This window comes from Trachymyrmex cornetzi, unplaced genomic scaffold (assembly GCF_001594075.2).
Source record: "Trachymyrmex cornetzi isolate Tcor2-1 unplaced genomic scaffold, Tcor1.1 scaffold802, whole genome shotgun sequence".
NCBI lineage: Eukaryota > Metazoa > Arthropoda > Insecta > Hymenoptera > Formicidae > Trachymyrmex > Trachymyrmex cornetzi.
The window spans coordinates 65,402-89,069 of NW_017300139.1; the positions used below are offsets into that span (position 1 = coordinate 65,402).

The following is a 23,668-nucleotide window of genomic DNA, read 5'->3' on the forward strand; positions in this document are numbered from 1 at the left end:
GAACTCTTGAGGGGGCAACCAGAACTCTACTTATTTTTTCAATTTTTGGAAAAAGTGGGGCTAGCTTCACAGAGGTAAAATTTTTTGTCCCTCAGATGTGAGAAAATCAGACATTGAAAAAATCGCGATATCTCTTAAACCGTTGGTTCTAGCGCTTCGAACATTAATAATTTTCGTTAGAACTCGTGGGGTGCTACTCAGAACTGTCATTAGAATTGCTAGAACTTTTAAAAAATTTTAACCCTCGGGTATTAGAAATTTTTTGATGTGACAAACGAAAAATCGCGCTATCTTTTAAACCGTTGGTCCTAGTGCTTCGAGCATTAATAACTTTCGTTAGAACTCGTGGGGTGCTATCCAGAACTCATTAGAATTGCCAGAACTTTTAAAAAATTTTGAACCCTCGGGTGTTAGAGAACAACTTGTCGAAAGACAAAAGACGCTTGCTGACTTTTATTCTTTAATCGTTCATAATCGGCGTTTAAGTTTCGCGCACGTGATGTTCCGAGCGCGCATGGCACTACGATAGTAATTTGCGAGTTGCATAACACGATGACGATCGCGCATTCTTTAATGCGTCAAGTATGCGTGTGTGTTGTAATATCAACAGTCTCTTAACGGATATCTCTTTCGCTTTCCGAATTGGAATATTTTCCAAGCATTTGTATATCACAAGATTGAAATTGAGACCGTTTATATATGTCTCTTTTATTCTCACTTTGAATTTTATTTTTTTAATTTGTTATTTTAATTTGTTATTGAATTTGCAAATTCGCTGTAAGGCTGCACTTGTCACATGTATTATATATATGAAAATTTCATTTTCAATTTTATCAAATTATCGCGGTTGCATTGTCAAAGATTCATTATAATATTTATTAATATAATTTGAGAAGTGAGAATTTTCCAACAATTCTCTTATATTTTTCGGAATTAATGCTTACTGACTTGTATAACCAAATATCGTAATTTGTAAAGCAATGGTCGAATGGAACTATGCCATTCGCGCAACGAGTGCAACTGCACTGAAACTTCATGACTTAGATAGAAGAAAATTTAATTTGCAATTTTAAAGAAATTTATAAATAGAATAGAGATCTCGATAGAAAAACTTGAAAGTATTCATACACTGAAAAAAAACCTGTAATAATTATTAATCTATCATAAATTTGAACTCGATTTCTTTGTCAGAAATATATAAATGTTAATCTAAATTTGTGATATTTAATAGTAATGAACGCAACTGTATATTAAAGATATCCATTCTTATGAAATTATATATTGAAGTGTATATTGAAGTTAACTTCTTTGTACTTAACAAATTTATATTAATTATTAATATAAGTATAGTTGACGCATTTGAATAAATTATTTTGTTTATCGTTAACGATGTAATATTTTATATAAATATACGTAGTTCAATGAAAACTTTCAGTTATTAAATATAAATAAAAATATAATTTTCTATAAATGTAATGCTATACTAATTGTAAGATTAATATATCTCTAGAGTACCTATATAAAGATGGGTATATTAATAGTTAATAACCGTCCGTTCAGCGCGGTTCCTCAATCGTGGCCGTTATAGGTTAGGAATCTCACATTTCATTCACTGATTACCAGTGGCATACTTGGTACTGATATCAATGATTATCCACTGATTCAGATTTAGAAACTAATTCTATAAGAAGATTCCGATCACGACGCGCGGTGCAGCGCGTTTATTGCAAATAATTAATATAATAATTAATAATCAAAAGGCACTCACAAAAACATTGAATAACTGGAGAAAAATTTATATTTTTCATATAATATTTATCTCAATTATTTTGAATCAATAAATACCAGCGTATTATTTCATTATGCACGTAATCACCTGAAATATTAATAATATTAAACTATCAGCAGAGACATGAAATTAAGAATAGTTATAGTAGGAGGTAGTTACCGTTGGCAATGACTCGGTCACAAGCGTGCGATTAGCTCTGCGTAAATGTATAAAGGGTCCTCTACATAGAAGTCGTAGACGATCGTGGAGTCTTAAGTCGTAGGAAACCAACCAATCACACAATCAAATATAAGGAGAATACTCGATTGGAATTGATCAGTTTCCTACGACTTAAGGGGATGCTAAACCGATTACCCAACTCAATCAAGGTCGATAGTACAGACTCTTTTAATTCCAAATTCGATAATAGTGGTGACATCGTTGATTTGGTTTTTACATTATATTATATAATATATATCATTCTGTCTTACTCAAACGCATACGGCTGTTTTTATCTAACATATGCCAGCACCATCTATCGCAAGACCGCGCAACTACTGTTACGCGGAATTTCGGCTCTGTTGACAGTCCCAGTCTTCGCAAAGCATCAGTATACACGTATTTTCTATTCGGTGGAAATATTGCTTTTCTAGACTTTCAATCTTAGTTCTACAAACTCAGTATCGTTCGTTTCAATAATGTGACCTCAGCTGCACGCTTATTTTCAAGATATGGACTCTAAAACTCTTATATCAAGCAAATACATATCTGAGGTAACAGCTGTACGAGCCAAAAGTAAGTGAATTTTTAATTTTTTTTTCGATTTTCTCATAAAATCCAGTGCAGCTGAGGTCCTGTTGATGCGTACTATAATTTAAGTAATAATACTTTTGCAATCCGTACATCCAATACAGAGATTTTTCACCGAATAGGAATGTGGTAAAACAGGGAGCTTTAGCATCGCCTTAAGACTCCACGACCGTCTACGACTTCTATATGTAAAGGACCCTTTAGGCTTACCGTTCTAGGGACCTAGGTTCAAATCTTGTCAGCGATGCGTTTTTAAATAATTAATTGTAGTTAATAAGACAGAATATAGGTATGCGAAATAGTAAAAATATAAATTGGAAAATTGGAAAAATAAAAAGTAATAATAAACAATTTATTTTTTTCGTTAAGATATAACCATAATTTTTTTATTACAAGTAAATATGATACTTGATTCATAATAAAGCAAAGGAAGAATTCTTCTTAAGAAAAAAATTAATTCAGGAAGAGAATTGGTATATTAACTATTGATATACGTAAATTCGCATGAAAATCGTCTTGTTTTCAATATTACCATAAACATTGCTATAGCTAATACTGAAGAAGTTTTTATAAGAATACTGAACTTTTGGACGCGCGCGCGCGAGAACAGATATATTAACTATTAATAAAGCAAGCTTTAAAATTAATATTCATGCATTTATGAGTAATTTTGCGTGCTTTAGCAATAAATCGATGGTTTTCAATATACCATGTCTTAACTATGAAGAAATATTTATTAGGACCCAATACAAAAAATTTTTACATTTACAGCAAAGCATATATATTAACTATTAATATACAGTTTTCTCCGTGCAAATATAATCAACAGCTTATTATATCGTCGATATTCTTTTATTATTTTATTTTTCTTATTTTTTTCTGATTACTATTTCATTAATTGCTTTAGAGCAAGCAGTAAGGAGGCGGAAAACGTTCCTTTGAAATATATCTATATACATTTTTTCACTTATTGTAAAAACTTTTGCGCTCGTGTTCCGATTGATGGTCTCATTCTTACACTATCAAGAGAGCGAGTTTCCGAAGTTTACTTCGCGATATAGTACTCGTACGAGTGACGCGCGAAGGAAATTGAATTAAAAGCCGTAAACTGGCAGCCGATCGGATGGGTCAGTTATCGAAATGTATCACGGTGCAGACGTATACAGTGACGCGAATTGCCTCTATACACGTATGTTTCGCGCACACGCTCGCCTCTCTATCTCATCTTCTCATGTCCTCTTTCCGTTCCGGTAGAGTCTCTGCGAGAGAAGAGAAGAGGAGAGAAGAGTAGTTGAAGTGAGTGATACGTGAGATTGGCGCAAGGCCAGTCAGGCGGCGATTACGTAACGTCACCACGAATCGCTCGGCGCGGCTCGGCGCGGCTCGGCGCGGCTCGGCGCGGCTCGGCGCGGATTCCTCATCGTACGTCCATCGTATCCGCGAGAACATGCGCTACTCGCGCATGTCCCTCATATGGAACGTGCTAAAATTTCGCGCAACTTCACAAATTAATACTGACAGTGTATATATCTATATACGTATATGAGCATTCGCATGTATAATTACGAAATTCCATCGATATTAATAATATTAATAAGATTGTAAATAATGATAACATCTTTTATTCGAATGTAGGTATATGAGTACCTATTTCTCTCCAAAGAAACATCGTTCACTTATTTGCTCGAAATGCATTCGGCTTACACTTCGATCGTAAATGAAATCGTGTGAATCTCATAATTGGCGAATAGTTAACACACGACTGTGAAATTTAATTAGGTCGTTAAATTATTCTCGTTATTTTTGTCTTTTATTCTTTGATGTCTTCAATTCACAATCAAGTGATAGCAATTTAAGGTGCTATAAATCACGCTATCTAATTGATACGAAGTCTACGTCAACGCAATTGTGACTACTGCGATAATATGCGCGGGCGATCAACCACATCCGGATCATCTACTATCGGTAGTCGAGTTTTACCTTATCGAAATCTGAATAATTCATTATTTTTGTCTATTTCAATCAGTTTGTCCTTATAGAACCAATATTTATCCTTAAACAAAGTTTAACGAAGAAAAATATTCTTATTATTATAGAAACATACAATGTAGAATAAAAGTAAGTAATAAAATATCGGATTATATATATATCAAGCCTCTACGTCCAGAGTAATTACTTCTAATTTTATTAATGACAAATTGCAATTTGTAGCAAGGTTTCTAAAATTATTATAGTCTTCAAATAGGCATGAAATGCCAATTTGCCGATGTTATACTTGAACGTGATAATTTATACCGTTTAGCATCAGTTATCGTCTATTATATTGTATTTTATTGTTTTCTGTAACGAAGCCGGATAATAGAGAAAGAGAGAGAGAGGGGGAGGAGGGGAGAGAGAGAGAGAGAGAGAGAGAGAGAGTGTGTTGGGGGACAGAATAGAAAGACGAATAGATGAATCGCATGCAAGTACGAGGTTGAGAATGTAGCACCACTGACTCCAACGATGCAGAATCTCATTGACGCAATATGAGGCTGTTATCGTTATCGCTTATCATTTTGATTACGTCATGACGCGTGCGTCTCAGATTTTCGTCAGTTGTTTATAAATAGTCGCCGTAAAGCCTCGAAAAATCTCTCTGCGCCTGAAAATCAGTGGTTGGTATTCTGAACGTATTTTTGGCCGAATTGATTTTTACATTGATCGAGACAATGACACGTGTCGAAATTGTACATTTCTCCCTTTGACAAACGATACGAATAAATGTGTAGTTATTACGTTTCTTCCATCCTATACTTTCATTTACTCAGAGATTATTATATAGTATATCGATATAATAATTGGACGTATAAGGCTATGTTCTTTTATTAGTCATGTAGATATTAGCAGGAGAGAGAGTTTTGATATTTACATAAAGTTACGTGAAATTTTAATTAAATTTGGAATAGGAGAAAATAAAGGTGATGCATATGTCCTAGTATGGAATTAAATTATTGACTCTATTGACCGTTTATATCAAAATAGCAATTTCCATTCTTTCAGACCATAACCAGCTATCATATCAATATCTTTGTATAAAAATAACAACTGTATTCTACGAACTGTCAGCTATAGAAAAAAAGATGTTACATCTATCGATATTCACTTTATCTTTTATTTTTATAGATTGATTTGTCTAAATATATTCTCATTTCGAGCGTTGGATATTTCGATTTTACTTGTTATGTCTCTTGTCAAATGTTATTTGTTGTATATTGTTATTATCGTTATACGTTTAATACGCGGACAAAAGTACTTGATACGAATCATTTCGTGTTGAGTAATGTGAACGAGGCGAACGTTAGCCCTTTGACTCGGAAAGCTTGCTATCGGATTATTGACAATCGAACGCCTTCATAATGTCACGCGGCAATTTTTTTGTCCCATCTCTCCCGTTCATTTTCTGTTCTTTCCGCTGGTCGAGCTTTCTTTTCGCAGCATATAGTCTCCCTTTTTTTTCCTTTCCAGGTCGATCGTGATTTTATTCCTCTCCATTTCATTTTTTATTTTTTATTTACGACAACCCGTGACCTATGTATATAGTGACTCTTCGTCGATGATGACGAAATGAGAGTAAAAATCCTGAGCGTAAACCGACGGGCGCGTCGAATGTGCGCGGTTTATTTTACAAGTTTTAAAAAAGCTACGGTCCCCTCTCACAATTAATACGGAAAAAACCGCAAAGTTTTGGCACTTCCTGTCATAAATATACAGGGTGTCCAGCGAGACTTTTCCGATCACCGACAGGAAGGTAGATGGGATCTCGAAATAAACATAAAAGTCTTTTACTGTTTAGCGATATCCGTAATAATAATCGAGATATTAAAGTTTGCAATTGTACTAATGAGCTAGAGCGCGCCTATAGAAAGAATAGAAAAACGGCTCCGCGCGGGTACAGAGCCCGGCCCAGTTTGTCCGGTTTGTCGAATGTTGGGTGTTGGGTGTCAAACGATGGATGCGCCGGTATACAATATGGTAGGAGAGGCAAGAGGGGAAGCGCGGCATCGCCGCTCACACGCCTCACCGCACCGCACGCGCACCAAAGGACTCGTGCGATGGCCGCTACGCACATTCGCGATTACATTACATATATACGTATGTAATGTATAATTACACTGCAAAAATAGGACAAATACAAACCATAATAAACTTGGATGAATAAAAATGTCGAAAGAGAGAAAGCGATGAAACCTATGGAAATCTACGGAAAATCGAATTAATTTCTATCGTAATCTGTCGCTTCTCTAAATTCTCTAAATCGAAAGGAAAAAATTTTAAGAAAAATGTATCCGAGAAAGAAATAATATCATTCTCCACCATTCTCTATCGTTTCCTGTTAGGAGAGTATGATTTCACCGGAATACGAAAAAATATCGATAAATGATATTATTTCTAATGATATTATTTCATGATATTATTTCTTTCGGATATTTTTTTCTTAAAATTTTTTCCTTTCGATTTAGAGAGAAGCGACAGATTATACAATAGAAATTAGTTAGATTTCCATAGGTTTCATCGAGGTTTCTCTCTTTCGACATTTTCATTCATCAAAGTATTATAGTTTGTATTTGTCCTATTTTTGCAGTGTTATTATTACATATGTAATGTAATCACGAATGTGCGTAGTGGCCATCGCGCGAGTCCTTTGGTGCACGTGCGGTGCGCGTGCGGTGCGGTGCGGTGCGGTGCGGTGCGGTGCGGTGCGGTGCGGTGAGACGTATGAGCACTGTGAGCGAGCGGCGATGCCGCGCTTCTCCTCTTGCCTCTCCTACCGGCGCGGCGCATCCATCGTTTGACACCCAACATTCGACAAACTGGGCCGGGCTCTATACCCGCGCGGAGCCGTTTCTATTCTTTCTATAGGCGCGCTCTCATTATTACAGTTAGTAAACTTTCATATCTCGATTATTATTAGTATTATTACGGATATCGCTAAACGGTAAAAGACTTTTATTTCGAGATCCCATCTACCTTCTTGTGAGGGCTTGGAAAAGTCTCGCTGGACATCCTGTATAATTGGTCGATATTTTTTATCAACTTATCGAACGGTGACCAACTTTGGAGAACGCTGTGATACAGTAATTACATTGTGTGATTCATGTTTTTTAACGAACGTAACTTAAGATGCGAGAGAGAGAAGCTTAAAAACCACTATCGAATATACATATGAAATTTATTGATGGAAAATTAGTTCCCTTTAAATTTGATTCTCATTTAAATAATTTATGTTTTTCCTGTCGATCATTTTTTAACACGCTCGTTAAATTTATTTCGCACTGTATAGGCATGTGGATTTCTATACCGTAATAGATCCACGGCTGACGGCGATGACGGAGGTAATTACCCGGTAATTCAAGTAATGAGATGACTCATTGCAAAGATACGACGTCTGGAAGCGACTTGGCGTTACCATTTAACAAATAATCGCTAGCTACCAATTATCGTTTATTCCTTCCTCTGAAAATTGTAGCGATAACAAGTGCATAAACATTAGCAATATTTGTAGTGTAATGCAAAATTGAATCTTCGCGAATGCTGAAGTTAATAAATCAACGAAAATTAAGTTTACTTGAATGAATGTATATAATATGTCGAAGGATTGAGGGTGAATTTATATTGGTATTTATCAAATAATAAAATATTATAAATATTCAGTTGACTTCTGTGTGCTTTTTTCTATTTTAGTTTGTTATTTGAATTATCAGGAATCATTATTTTTATTTGATACTTATCGTTTTATTAATATTTTTGCAAGTATCGAGTAATAAAATTCCATTACGCTTGTTAGATAATAGCAAATAGCTCTGTTTTCAGATGACAGAGAAATCTGTTTGCAATTTTATCTGAAAAGGTAATTTGTTAGTTTTTAATATTAGATTTGTTCTTTTTTATCATCTTTTTAATGCATTTTTATCATTCAAATGGTTTGTGACATTAAAATCGTTGGTTCCACAAAACCTATTAAAAAAAGCAATTGATATCTCGATAGTTTTGTTAAAGGAAGATCAAGATTCTGAAATAAATCTTTATGTATTCGCTATATTATTAAGTACTACGTATCTTTAACATGATTCGTAAACTTCCATGGATTCTTTGTCTAGGGGTTTGGTACTCCTTAGAATTCTATGTGTGAAGAAAGTAGGAGAACTCTCTCTCCCTCCTCTCGTTCTCTCCACGCGAACGCGATGTCCTGAATAAAGACGGAAATACCACCCTTGGAAGTTGGAACTTGGCTCATAATGTAACGCGTATCGCGAGAAGAGCGACGACGACGACACGAAACAAGCGGGAAAGAAAGAGAGGCAACGGGATGAGCAGCAGTAGAGTTGGTCGGTCGGTCGGGCAAAGCGCCCGTCTCTGCTGACGCGTAGCCCAGTAGCACAGATCGCGGCCCTCGATGACTCTCAACTTGTCTGAGAATGATTCTCCTTTGAGCACGGCAGTCGCCGCCTCTTCGTTGACGACCAATGAAGACTCGGGAAACTTACACGTGCGAACTGTCGCATTCTTTACTTTTAAGCATTCACGGAGACATCGTTGACACTATATATGTGTGAAATTTTTGTAAATTTGAGATACGTCGATGAAATATATTGTCATTATTTAGAAATATGTTGAGTTTAAAATAGAAATATTAGAAATAATAAGAATCATTTTTTACATATTGCATAAGTTTCATTTATTTTAATACTGAAATATTGAATATATCTTCTGGAATATTGGATTTCGTTATTAACATTATAAAAATACGTTTCAATACTTGAGAAATTTTTATTTATCCCGTTTGCCACGACGAACAAAACGGGCTTATACTTGGATTATTATTCACTATTTATCGCCAAAGTACAATGTTTCGTGTCTTACTTTATTAAGGGAAAAATCGCTCGTATTTGTATTAATCAAAGAAATAATGTCGGCTTAAGCTTTTCAGCGTTAGAAGAAAGAGCATAAATTTTACTATGAAAATCTACATCGAAGAGAAAAGAATTGCGATCAACTTGTTCAAGTTTAATATATCTTTAAATAAGGTTTTATTTCTAATTATTTACATTAAAGATTAATCCGATAAAAAGTAGAATAGATCAAACTAACAAAAATTTTCTCTGAAAAGCTTTGACAAAGCCGATTACTTGAGTTCCCTTTAAATGTTGCAAAACGAGCTCGTTTCTCCTTAACATTTAACTTTGTTTCATGAATAATAAAAATATCTCTATTTTTCTTTATGTTTATAATTTTTAATAATAGTGTGTGTACCATCAGGGCATTTTATCATGAATTTTATCATTTGGCATCAGTACAACTATGTTAGACATGGTTTATTTGATATCACCATTCATCTCATTCACGATATACCAAGATTATCATTAATCAATGCGAAGCGTTCAATCATTATTTAAATTACCTCCTGTTGTTTTCTACTTAATGCAGTTAATTCACGCCAGAGTTGAGACGGCAAAATTCACGTCATTCTTGTCGGCAAAATTTCTCTAAGGAGCGATCTTTCAGAGCCTGCCAAATAAAACATCTATCCAGATTTCTCTCTTTTCGTCTTACTATCCTGATAATTTTGATAAAGCCTACTATTATCGTTTTTTTTTTTCTATAAAAATTAATATTTTTCGATATTCCTACATCAATCTTTTCCAGCTTCAACCGTTATAGACATTTAATTTCTAGTATTGATTGTGTTCTCACATATGCGGTCTAAAGTAAAAGATTCGTAATATTGTTTATATTACGTCGCCTAAAAGAAAGACGTTGTTTCCTTACATGTACCGATTATTGCGAAGAATATTATTAAGGCCTCGGTAGTCTAAAGGCTTAGGATGCTCATACGGAATACAAAAAATCCGAGTTCAATTCCCGACCAAGGTAATATTTTTCGCAATAAATTTATTTACAGTTTTTCAACATATTAACATCTTTATAATGAGAGATGCCTCTCATTATAGCATTAAATTTTTAAAAATTGCTTGTCAATTTAATTCGCGATATTACTACAGTAGTTCAATTGCGTTTATAGTCTGGAAAAACAATTCGACGCGCAGTTCGAATGACTACAAATATTATATGCAAGTATATATGTATATGTATATAGTACGATATATATAGTAATTCAAGATTAAATTATTTAAGCATTAAAGATCCAGCTTTGACCGTTATAGACATTTAATTTCTAGTATTAATCTTTTGTTCGAGGATAAGAAGCTCTGAGATTATTTCTTTCCTTTTTCTCCTATATTATATTTATAATATATACATCGTAATCGACTTTTAACCGTAATTTTATACGTATTGTTGACCAAATTAATTTTCACTCTTTCCATCGAATGTTCGGAATTTGGTGGTCGATACGGCGAATGAGAACCACTGGCCATGGAGAGCTTGCGCTCTATCGTTTCGGGGGCGCGGACCGACGGACGTTACGCGGCGGTAGCATCGTAACGAAGAGCTGTTGGTGAACGGGTTGCGCGCGCAATCGGGTTTGCCGGCGAACGGGTGTTGTTACGACCGCAGAGCGGAGCACGAGGGGTACGAAGCAAGTAGGAGGCCGAGGGGTGCTCGCAAGCGAGTCGCGGGGCTGGCAAGCCCCATTGGGTGGCGGACGCGTACTAGGTTCTAGGTAAATTGCTAATTGGGATGGATTTTTCTTACTTCCTGTACGCAGCAATCGTCATCGAATTTTTATTTTTTTTTATTTTTTTTTTTTTATTGATAAAGATCTACGATCGAATTTTTCCTCATCATTCGTTTCGCTCGACAAATAGAATTTACTGGTTATCGAACGAAATGAATGAAGAAATGGAAAAGTTTTTTTCTCAGGCAGAATTTAAATTCGTTAAATAACTTTATTAAAGAAATATTTAACTGTCTCTCGTTGTACAGCTTAATTTAGTTTGCATTGAATACTTGGATTTGTATATTTGTCAGACCGATGAAAACACGACAATTGACGTATGATCTTTTTTTCACACACGCATGTACCATTAACATAATAAAGAAATTAAGTCACATGAGAGAGTACCGGATTTTTTCAATTTGTGCAGTTTTTCAAACATGGTTTAATTTTACATATGGAATTTAAGGAGGAAACGAGGGAATTTTCCCTAGACGCGCGTGTAGATCTAGCAGGACGAAAGAGAGAAGAGAAGAAGGGAAAGAGAGGGAGAAGGGGGAGGGAGAAGAGAGAGAGAGAAAAGTAAGACGGGTCATGACGCGCGGAATGAACACCGTTGGTAACAGAGGAGGGCGGGCATGGAAGCGGAAAGAGTAGGGAGGCGACTGCACGGCGGGGGTAGGTGCGCAGCAGTGGGGAATACGGGTCGATGATGCCGGCGGTCCTCGACGACACGAAACGCCAGTCAGTCTCTGGTCCACCCGAAGTCGTGCTGCTAATCCTCTATCTTTCACCGAACACCGTTCGCCGCAGCCATGGGTGACAAGGTTTGTGCTTAGAGCTTGCTCAACGAATAGCGCAAAAGGCAGAGGAAGGGAGAGTGAGAGCGAGCGAGAGAGAGAGAGAGAGAGAGAGAGAGCTCTGTGTTTGATATGCATGAGAAAGAAAACAAATAATCACCGCAACTACAAAGCTTTTGAGAAATAAACTTGCACTGCTTTCCGAGGCCGTGCGGAGAGAGCTGTCAGACTCATACGGTGGAGAACGGAGAATGAAATTTACAGAAAGAAGATGATAGGAGGGTATCTGTCAGTCAAAGCGCAGCTGATTCGAATGACAGATCGAACTACTAAGGGATTCCGCGGATAGTGATATTTGCGATGACACACCTCGCAAATTTCTTCTCCTATAGCTGCATCAGTGAATTAGATTCAGTTTGGAAAAATTAGACGAATACATTTCCAGAGGGTGAATATGTGAGACAGAAATAAACGCGCGCGCATGTAATGTGTGTGTGTGTGTGTGTGCGCGCGCGCGCGCGAGAGAGAGAGAGAGAGAGAGAGAGAGACATTTCCGAAGTCTCTCCTTATCTTCTACTCTCTTTCCCTCTAACTCCTCTTTTTTCCCTAGATCGAAATACCTATTCGACAGTGGACCTAGTCTCTTTTTCATCTCCTTCCCTCTTTCTTTTTCCCAGTTTCTGTCAAAACTTCTCGCTGATCTGTTACTAGGAAAAAGTGAGAAATTTCTAAAACTTCCTCGTTCTCTCCTTGTCATTTCTGTCTCGCGCATGGCTTCTTCCTTCGTGTGTCTCACCTTCCTCTCGTTCGTTAATTCTTGCGAATTCACTTCGTGGAATATGCTAGAGTTTTACGTTGTTTGTATCGTATATTTTTTCCCCCTGTTCCGTTGTTAAAAAACTATGCGCTCGTATTTCCCCTTATATTCTTGTCTTTAATTTGTTAAATATCAAGGAGTCCTTTAACATTAATTATTGTTCTAATTATTGCTTTAAAAAACTATATAGTCGTTTCCTTCACACGCCGCTTTTCTTGACAGAAGAACTTGTGGGGACACTTGGCCGCGATTATCTAAATGTCAATGTGCGATGTCACGCTTGTCTCGTGCTCTACTAAACGAATGACAGATGAACTCGTTGGGGAATTAGAAACATTATTAATCGTCGAGACATCTCTTCAAAGGATTTCCAAGTTCTTCGGAAGTGCTTATTTTCATCAGAGGGAAGTTCTTCGGACATTCAGACTTTCAGAGTTTGTTATAAAAAACAAGTTTCTTCTGGAAGATATTCGGCACATCGCAGTCGCAAAAATTCATTGGTGATTATAGCATGATAGAATCATCCGATCCGTAAGTTCGATGGAGATTTTACTCCGATCGTTCCGTCCGATGCAAATATGCGCTTAGTGATTTTCTCGGCGCGCTTCTGCGCAGATTGCTCCGCACGCAAGCTCATTCGCTATGGGTCCCAAGATTGCCTCTCTTAGTGGAAAACTCTTTTCCTCATGTCCCGTCGCCGGTGGGTGTTCCGTATTAGTGATCCCAGACGATGATCGGTAAAGACATGAATTCAGTAAGCATTGTCGGTCGTTGTTTTATTCTCGGAAATACTCCTCGAAGACGGACGGATCGATTAATTATGCGCGTCGTCGTCGTGGCAGTAGCGGAAGGATGGATCGACGGCGGCCGTTATTTTTAGAGCCGCGCTAAAGTTCAATCGCTGCGAACCCGTGCTGCACGTAAGCTCCTCGGGAAATGAAGGAATCGCACTTTCAAGGGTTACAGTTGATATCAAATCGAAAATAAGATGGTTGTTTCATTAACGATCCATATAGACTTAAGTTTTTAAATGTATTCTGTACCTACAAAACGCTCCCCGTTTTTTAAGTTTCCGATTTACCGAATCTGAATTAAAATTGCATTAAAAGGATCCAATTTTTGATAATGTTACAATATTCATAAATATGCTATACTACGTATGTGTGTGATATACCTTGTTATCATATATGACAATGCTATCATCCTTAAGTAATACATTAATGACTGTCTTTGACATAATTTGTAAAATTGTGCAGTTGAGCTATTTTTGGCATAATTAGTTTTTGAATGGTTTATGGGTGAGGTTAGATCTGTGTAGTACATCGCGCGAATTAGCTTCCAATGAGAGATGATTTAACGCTTTAGCTATTTAGATTCTGGACATTTTATACTTGGCTTGTTATTTCAACTTACAAATACAAATGACGGTAGTAATTCTACCTGATGGTCGAAACAAGTTGCAATCTCGAGGGACACGAGCGACACGCCCTCGAGCTCCACCATTCCTCGTGTTCCTTCCCTACGTCTCTGCTATCCCTCAATGATATTTTTCTACTAATTTTTTACAATGATTACTTCATTACGACTTTCCGGTATGATCATGTCCAGATTCATTATGAGATGAATAGAAAATCTAATTTTGACTTCCAGCTTAAAGAGGTTTTATCAATCTCTTTAAAAAATCTTTTAAATATTTTCTAAGAGAGAGACTCCTCAGTTGTCTTGATGTTGAGAGGTCTTAATTTCGTGCACTATAAGCCTGTTCTTTTTGGCTGAATTTTTGCATCAGTTCATCTTTCTTCCTCTTCTTTCCTCCCCGATAAAAAAGGAAGAAAAATGAACTGATGCAAAAGTTCAGCCGAAAAGAACAGGTCTTATCTCAATACCGGCAGTGCTCGAGATACGAGATACGAACAGTCAGGATGTGAAACACAAACGTAATTTTTCTTTCTTTTTCCTTCTCTAGACTCCGATATAACAATCTAGGCATCGTATTTAATTGAGAAGGTCTATTCTTTTATAATAAGTGGCCCCTACTGATGTTTTCTATTAATTGAAATTTCTTGGACCAACTTTCGCCTTTCGATTATTTTATTATTTATCATCATCGTCATCGTTGTCGCCGTTGTCATAGTCATTCACGCGTGAGTGACGTATGTCACGATGCTGAGCGACATTGAATCGCCAATAATGTTTAACATTCGTCAAACGTCATCGGTGTCACATATAGATCATTTAGATCGCGCGTTTCCGCGAACAAGTTGCATCTTACTGTATTTACACGAAATGATTTAATCTTTGACCCTTTTATGCATTTTCAGGTCTTGCAAAAAGATTAAGTCTAATTTTTGCAAGAATTTAAAAATTTCACACATAAATTTTTATTTGTAGGTTAAGGTCTATCCTTTAAATGCCTTGTGACAAAAACTTGATCGCTAATAAAAATTTTAATCTCTTTGAAGAGACTTAATTAATTATTGCATTAATAATTCTTTCAGTATCACCGTAGTTTTCTACTATACAGAGTGTAACTGAAATAACGCCCACTAAGCATATAGTGCTTTCTCTGATAAAAAATTCAGTCGAAAAGTCCTCTACTATTCTGCAATTTTCGCAATAAGTAACGATATATTAATTTCTGAACATTACAGAATAAACGGATAAAATCGATGCATAAGACCATTTTAAGATATCTTTCAGTGTTCTTTGTGTAATATTTTGATGATGTTTTAGATATTTCGCTCATTGGGTAACTAAAAAAAAATGTCGTAAAAATTGCAAAATGGTAGAGGATTTTTCAACTCAATTTTTTATCAGGAATAGTACTATATCACTATATGATTAGTGGACGTTATTGAAGATACACTCTGTATATTTAGAATGCAGCATTTCTTAAATTTCTTCAGAAACACTATTTTTATCTAAATTTTTTGGCAAATTGTGAATGCAAATTTTAATAATTTATTATGATAAATTTATGCCATAAATATCATATTGTTTTGGTGTATACATAAATTACTCTTATTGACATAACTGCACGCCAAACAGAATTAAACTGCTACATTGTGTTTGAGTTGTACGAATTCATCTGTATCTTAGCGTCGAGGTAGCGAGCATCTCTTATCATTCTTCCGCAATATTAGAATCATCCACTTTTTATTTGACGTTATCTATTATGCATGCATTACAGTAATAAGCGTGGTAATAAAGACGTTGACACGTTTCATGGATTTCTTTAAATAATTTTTTTTTTCCTATATCTATTGTCAGATAGTTTACTACCTTGCAAGATGAATACTATGGCCCGTGTCTTGGAACAGTATACTATCATTAATAGCGTACGTCATTAATAACGACGTAATTAATTCTGTGCGGTGGAAAGCATATCGTAAAGAGAATGATATAATGTGTGTTTTGACACTAAATAAAAGGGTGTATAAGAGAAATATTATTCAACTATTACTCATTAAATTCGAAGAAGTAAATTAAAAATGCAGTAGCAATGTATATTTTATCAATTAATTGATTAGAGTGTAAGACAGAGACGAAAGAGTTGTGAAAACAAGTATATGAAGATGGACAGTAAGATAGGTGGTTTTCTGGATAGCCTTGCCAGGTATCCGGTATTATCCGGATCGTTCAGGATTTCAGTGACTATCCGGTATTTGCTTCGACCGTTGAGTGCTTAACCCTTGGATGTACAGGACTTTTACAAGTCTTGCAGATTTAATCAGTTATGATATTAGAGAAATATATATCTTGCTTTTTGGCATTTAATTTATTAAAAAATTTAATGACGTGAAATTTAATATTTTTTTGTTAGGATATTTTATTTATTTGTTTCATCCAACTGTGAATGATTTCGGCGTGTCCTTCCTGTGGCTTTAGATATTGCCAAAATTACGGCACGATTGTATCTGGAGCATCTATTCATTGATTCGCCTGCAATTTACCTGACATTTCGATCGGTATCATGTCACGTGCCGGCGAAACTTCTCCGTACACGGCACGCATGGCAATTGTTGGTGCCGCTCATCGTCGAAGGGAATCGATCGCGACGAGACAAGGGGGAATTTTTCTTCGAATTTCGACCATGTTGCCATCTCATGATTGTCTCGTTTTCATTGTTGATGTTGTAACGTCACTTCTTCGAGTTTCTTCACATTTCTTTGCTTCATCGATGAATAATTAATATCTACTGATTTCCGATATTGACCTTGCGTCAGATGGAGAAATGTTTGCTTTCAACGTGTCAACGATATTTAACTTTTGACTTAATTCCATTTGTTTTAATTTGTTTCACTTCGCTTTGGTAATAACGGCGATGATTCGGCCGCTATTTCCGAGTAACATCCTTAGAATAGCACACCAGCTTTCAACTGGAACGAAACTCGACCATCGGCTGGATCGATATCCATGGTATATTTAAGGGCCGTCAGTTCAGAGCGCAAGTCCTATCTGGAAATAAAATGCTCGAAAATGCTAAATTGAAAGGTCTTTTGTATTTTCTTTCGCTTCCGCTTGGCTCTTTATCTTATTACACTTATTTTTAAACTAATGAAATGTTATTTTGGTAAAAGATTTCACACGTGGCTGCTCGAAATGTACATTTTAGGAAGATAGAATGAGTTTGCAAAATAAACGTAATTTATAGAAAAAGAACTTGGTTTATCGTAGAAATCTCGGTAGAAATAATTAAAAATGATCGGAATTAAGTCGGAAGTTGATTATGACTGCTGACTCGTAAATGCGAATTTCTTTGTCAGTTTTCTCTGCTAATTCCAATCATCAGTAAACAGATTTTTATTTAGCCATTATATTGTCCTTGTGAGGCGTAAGTTTACTATTTTCATTTGATTCAGCCTTAGTTTTATTCGCTTTTTTTACATACTTTAGGGCCGATTCTTCCATCTTCGGATGAACTATACATTATAATTTACCTACTGGATGAATAAAAGAGTAAAAGAGCAAGAGTATAAGAAAGTAAGAGAGTAAGACAGTGAGCTGAAGTTTACCGAAAGGTGGAAACAATCCAGCCTTAATATAATAAAATTAATTAAATATCGTTTAATTTAAACTACATGTACAATATATATTTAAACACATATGTATGTATGGATGTGTGTGTGTGTGTATTATGTATGTATTGTATGTATGATATGTATAATGTATGTATGTACACATAATGATTTATTTATAGCATCTGTCTGACGAGTTATCAAAATTAAAGCGACGCTTCCGGAAATTTTGCAATTTTACGCTGTTTTGAATATAAGTTAAAAAACTTTTACAATCTTAAGTGAATCATCGTCACGACAGTGGCATTCGTTATACGATAAATGAACTCGGTTTAATGATTCCGATGTTCATTAACAGGCAGTTATGCAAAATTTTGTGTTACATCTGCATCGTTTCATTGTAATAGTTCCTAGATATTTTTAACAAAACAATGCCAATTTGTCTATTTTTAAAATAACATGTTAATATTAATTAAAAAGTTTAATTTTTATTCTAATCCTGAAAATCCAGATAAAATTCAAATTAAGGACAGATTAAAGTTATCTCTTTATACAAAGTCTGTTAATCCAATTGTGTGAACCCATTGGATTTAATTGTTCCTCGAAGGCTTCTGTTTAAGATCTTTAAATTGTAGCTCTTTTGAAATGACGAATGCCCTTATTATATCAGAGAAGTAATTAGGAAAATGTACCTAGAAACAGAATAAAATTTTTTTTAGTATCTACTACAATTCTGAAAAAATTGAATATCACTGAATGGATACAATTTGAATAATAATATAGATATTATCTTAAAAAACTTTTTTACAGTAATAAAAGGGACTTGCTTGTAGGAACTTTAGGTTCTAATAAGGTCAAAAGTGGAAATTATCGAACTTATCAAACTATGAACTTTCACACGAGTTTGAATGTAGTGTACGCGTTTATGTGTTGTGATCGAATATATCGATTTTACAACTACGAAAGCATATTATATTTATTGAGAGAATTAAGATATTGCTTTCTTAAATGTGTTTACTTAATAAACATTTAATGTTTGGAAAATTTTTTTATTATCTCAATATATAAGTACCGAGTTGTGTTTATATAAAGACAATATTCTAACTTTCAGTATTCGTTGAAATCTGGTTATTAATTATGAACATTATATTACACAAAGATATAATCTAATGAAAAATGATTCTTTCATGAAACTTTCATTTTTTTAAAATAAAAACCTAAAATTATTGTGTTAATAAATTTTGCTAAAGGAATCATTCATAAAGATTGTTTATCTTCGTTTCATATTTATTAAACAAATACTCTCTTCGTGCTTATTCAAAAAGAAAGATTTTATTCAAATTATTCGGAGCATCTTTTAAAGTATTTCTTTTACCTAACTTTGAATCTTCAAATTTTCTTTGTGATAGATATAACCTTTCTAAATAAATAGGAAAAGTTTAATTTCTTGTAGCGTTATGATACATAGAATGTTATTTTATCATAAATGATGAAATGTAGCTTTAGAATCCTGAATGTAGGATGCACGGCATCGTTCTCTTCTTCTTTCTCGATATTCTCTGTGTCCGTAAGATTATGCTGCGCGATTCTATGTTTTCCTCTCTTTCCTATCTCAAACTCGACGCGAAACTAAAATGAACTAGCACGAACCGGTCGTGTACCGGTATCGTATAGAAAAGAAAAATAGCGATTGCGTGCATGTGTATGCATCGGCACGCCTTCCCTGTCGACTTTTTCTTCTATCCAACAAATGAATGAACAAATAATTGAGAATTTTCATCGAAATATAAATTAAACATATATTTTTTGCCGGTATCTCGATTATACAAGTTAAAGATCTTTTCATTTTATTTAAGTTTTCTGATTTTATATACTTTCTAAAATTTTTTAATAGTGATTTTTGTTAAATTTTCTTGTAGTTTTTTAATTTAGACAATGTCTAAGAAAAAATATATATATGTAACAATAATGTTTAATTTTTATTTAGAAATCTGTATTGTACAGAAAACTAGAGCCGCGTGTTAAAATTAAATTTATGGATTTTTTATATTTCAAGCATTTATTTTTAAAATCTATAAATTTTGGCCATAATTCAATCAAATTAGATAATTTAATTTTTTGGTTCGGTTCGGTTTGCATCTCTGGTCTCTGGTTTTAGGTAAAATTCTCGCATGCTATGAATAAGTAGTTAAGCAAATTTTCATTACAAGTATTGTGCATGCGTTGCATCTACGCATTGTATTTTTCATTTCACATACGTTCGATCTTTAACATAGATCCATTTTTTTTAGATAGTAAATTTAATAAATCAATCTCAGAAAACTCATGTTATTTCAATGGGATTGTTCCTTCTTGTGTCACGAGAAGAACTGTACATGATGCATATTATCTGTATTATTTCTTGAAACTAAGCATAAGGAAAATGCGGCTCTTTTTTTTAATACAAAGAAATAGTTTTTTAAACGTGGATGGCGCTTTATCAGTGTCAAATTTTGTTTCAATTTTTCCGATTGCGTAGTGTATGATGATAAACTCTCAGCGACATATTAAAACACTAAGAATGTCAAGGTAAAGAAGAAAAATCGATTTGCATGTCGATCCTGAGATAGATTATGTCAATAAGCGTGCTAACTCGATCGCGTGTTGGTTGTTATGAGAAAATCATATTGCGAAAATTTCCATGACACGCCGGTACACGAGATCACTATAAATTACAAAATTCTCTCAATATGGAGGGTGATCCAAAATGCAATTTGCGAAACATATAAGGCCATTGCACATGTTGATTTACATAAAGGAATTTAAGACCAAGAGAATGTAAATTTCTATGATGTGTTTTAATAAATTATTGTATATCGTGTCTTATTAATTATGCACTTTTGTACACGCTAATGTTCTTATGTGTAAATTTGTATGTTTTGAATTTAAAATATAATTGCGTCGTGATCATTCTCTTGAAATGCATTTAAAAAATTGATATTTGATTTATGCTATTAATTACTTATTAAATATATTTAAGCAATCTGTATTTTATCGTAAAATAAAACATAATCACGATTAATGTGTTTGAGAAAAATTGCATAAGAATGATAATATTTTTGGATAATTATATGTTGCAAAATTAATAAAAGTCGCTTTTCTATAAAGCAACGGAAATTGATATGTCATTCGTACTATACGACAACAGTGTGTGTACGGAAACGCGTTGCGTCAAATTAATCTTTCTTTTATTTGATGCATAGGTACACGTTATTGATGAATCGAACGATGCATTCGCTAGCTTGTAGCGTCAATCGTTTCGCGCCTCTTGTCTGCATCAGTGAAAAAGCGTCAGATGATGATGTACGTGCGCGCGCGCAAGAGAGAGAGAGAGAGAGAGAGAGAGAAAAGAGATAGTCTTCTAATGGCTATGACATAAATACATTCAATGTCTCAAAGACTTTCAGGGACGGCCGGACGAGAATAGACGAAAATCCAATTTTAATCACAGAATCTCGACCCGCGATCGTCGTACCACATCGCGCAGCATCACCGATGAGACTGTCGATAGAAACGGATTTTTAAAGTTTATTCATACTTTTACAAGGATGTAATCTCGATGGATTCAATTTGTACCATATAAATATCGCGGACACGGCAAAAAAAAGTTAAGTATACCACGTACCGATTTTCGCATTTTTATTGCCCCCAAGTGAAAGATTCTCGCGTATCTGTATCTGTTATTTTGAAGTCGGAATGGATTTAAATGTATGATTCTTTAATTTGATTCCGTGAGTGTTTTAAAAATATTTTGTGAATGTTCGAGGTTCGCTTCATAATCCATATTGAATAATCCATGAGTTCATTTATGCGGCTCGTCAGATGGTGGAATAATTGGATTGCTGTAATTGAAAAAATGAGTTCGCAAAGTTTAATTTAGGATAAGATTGAATCAGAGAGCGAAACACAGTTTGCGGTGATACACTTCTTCACGTAAATAGGTACTAGGCAGGAATGAGAAATATATAATTAAAGCGGAAACATTCCGAACTTGTCCGGTACCTAAGATACATTATTTTGCAAAGTAGATGAATACGCGTCTGCAGTTGACTCTTTAATTATTCGTTTGTTACAAGCGATGCTGTGTAAAATTTTGACAATTGATTTGGACTCTCGGACTCTTTCTTGACATTTGAGATTTCTTATCTTTAATAATTATGTCTATCTGTATGAATTAATTATATAATATTCATTAATTATATATAATGTTAAAATTAATAATCTTATAATTATTGAGTATTTATTTATCACAATGTTTTACCAAAATGATGTATAAGTACAGTGATATATATTAATAGTTACAGAGGAGAAGGTGGTATTATAACCAGTGTATGTATATATTATGGCCTTCCTTAATATCTTCGCTATTACATAGCGAATCCTACACTGACAAAAAAAATTTGTTCAACGAACTAAACACATTTAGTCGTTTGCAGATTTGGTTAGTTAATTCAACAAATTTTATTTAAACTGTAGAAATCAAAGTCTTAAACGGTCTAGCTGCACTGAAAGAAAAGATTGGCTGCTGTAGCAAATTAGATGGTAAAATATGGCATAGCGTTTTTAATTGGTTGCAACAGCCAATTTTTGCTTGCTGCAGCCAATTGTTGGTTGTATTAGCCTATCTGCAATGTCAGTATAGGATTTCGATTGACTAATGCAACCAAAAATTGGTTGCTGTAGCCAATTAAAAATGCTATGCCATATTTAATCATCTAATTTGCTGCAGCAACCAATCTTTCCTTTCAGTGTAGAGGTCCGGGTTCGACTCCCGGCTGAGGTAATATTTTTCACAATAAGAATTAATTATTTACAGATTTTAATGTCATTCAACATTATTAAGATCGTTTCAAAGATGCGAATAAGCATCAAAAATTTGTTAAATTGCTAGTCAATTTAACTCGTAATATTACTGTGATAGTTTAGTAGAATTAGCGTTTCAAGATCGAAAAATCATTTCGGCGCGCGTTTCTGGGGACTACATACGTGTATATAAATTCACACAAGAATTATACAAGCATTAAGATTCAGCTAGACCGTTTAATGCTTTGATTTCTATAGTTTGTATTATCACACATATACAATCCTATAATATATTATATTGTAAATTTTATTTAATCGAATTTGACCGTAGTCTGCTTAACAAACTGTTCAATGTTAAGCAGGCTAGAATTAAATTCAATTAAATAAAATTTGTTGAATTAATTAAATCTGCAAACAACTAAATATATTTAGTTAGTTGAAAATTTGTTTTCTCAATGTAATGATTACTTATGGAATTATTTGTTCAGTAGCTCGCCGTTACACCATGACGCTAATATACCAATACTCAATAACCAACACTTATTATAACGCATTTTTATTTTCAAGTATTTTGAACCGTTTTTGAGGTACTTTAGCATTTAATTACACTACTTCTTTATTTTTTTTAAACTTAAGTGTATTATCACATGAATATATGTATTTTTGAGTTTGTTATTTGCTATTTAACATTTTATTTGACTGTATATGTTTTGTGTTATGCAAATTTAAACAATAGCATAGCATTTTACTAATGTAGCCCTCTATGGGTATTGATTACTTACGATCTCTTCTTTGAGGTTGTTTTCATATCAAAATAATTATTTGATAACCGATTGTAGCTCTACTCTGTTAATCTATAGTTTATATTACGTGTACTATTTTTCGTATTGAGCAGCTTATATGCAGAAGTTATGTAAATGTATTTATATATTATTAATATTATTATTATTTATTTATTAT

At 34.4% G+C, this 23,668-nt stretch overlaps 1 protein-coding gene across 4 annotated transcripts in view; it reads left to right on the plus strand.

Annotated features, from left to right (window-relative positions):
- The window catches only part of Atpalpha (sodium/potassium-transporting ATPase subunit alpha), an 86,955-nt gene that overhangs the window by 33,541 nt on the left and 29,746 nt on the right, over positions 1-23,668 (plus strand). The window contains exon 1 of one of the 4 annotated variants that reach the window (XM_018518965.1): positions 11,900-12,058. The exons of the other annotated variants lie outside the window; for them this stretch is intronic. Coding sequence (XP_018374467.1) covers positions 12,047-12,058 — 12 coding nt within the window. The 5' untranslated portion in view covers positions 11,900-12,046. Of the gene's footprint in view, positions 1-11,899; positions 12,059-23,668 lie in introns of those variants that run through there. 4 annotated transcript variants of the gene reach the window in all.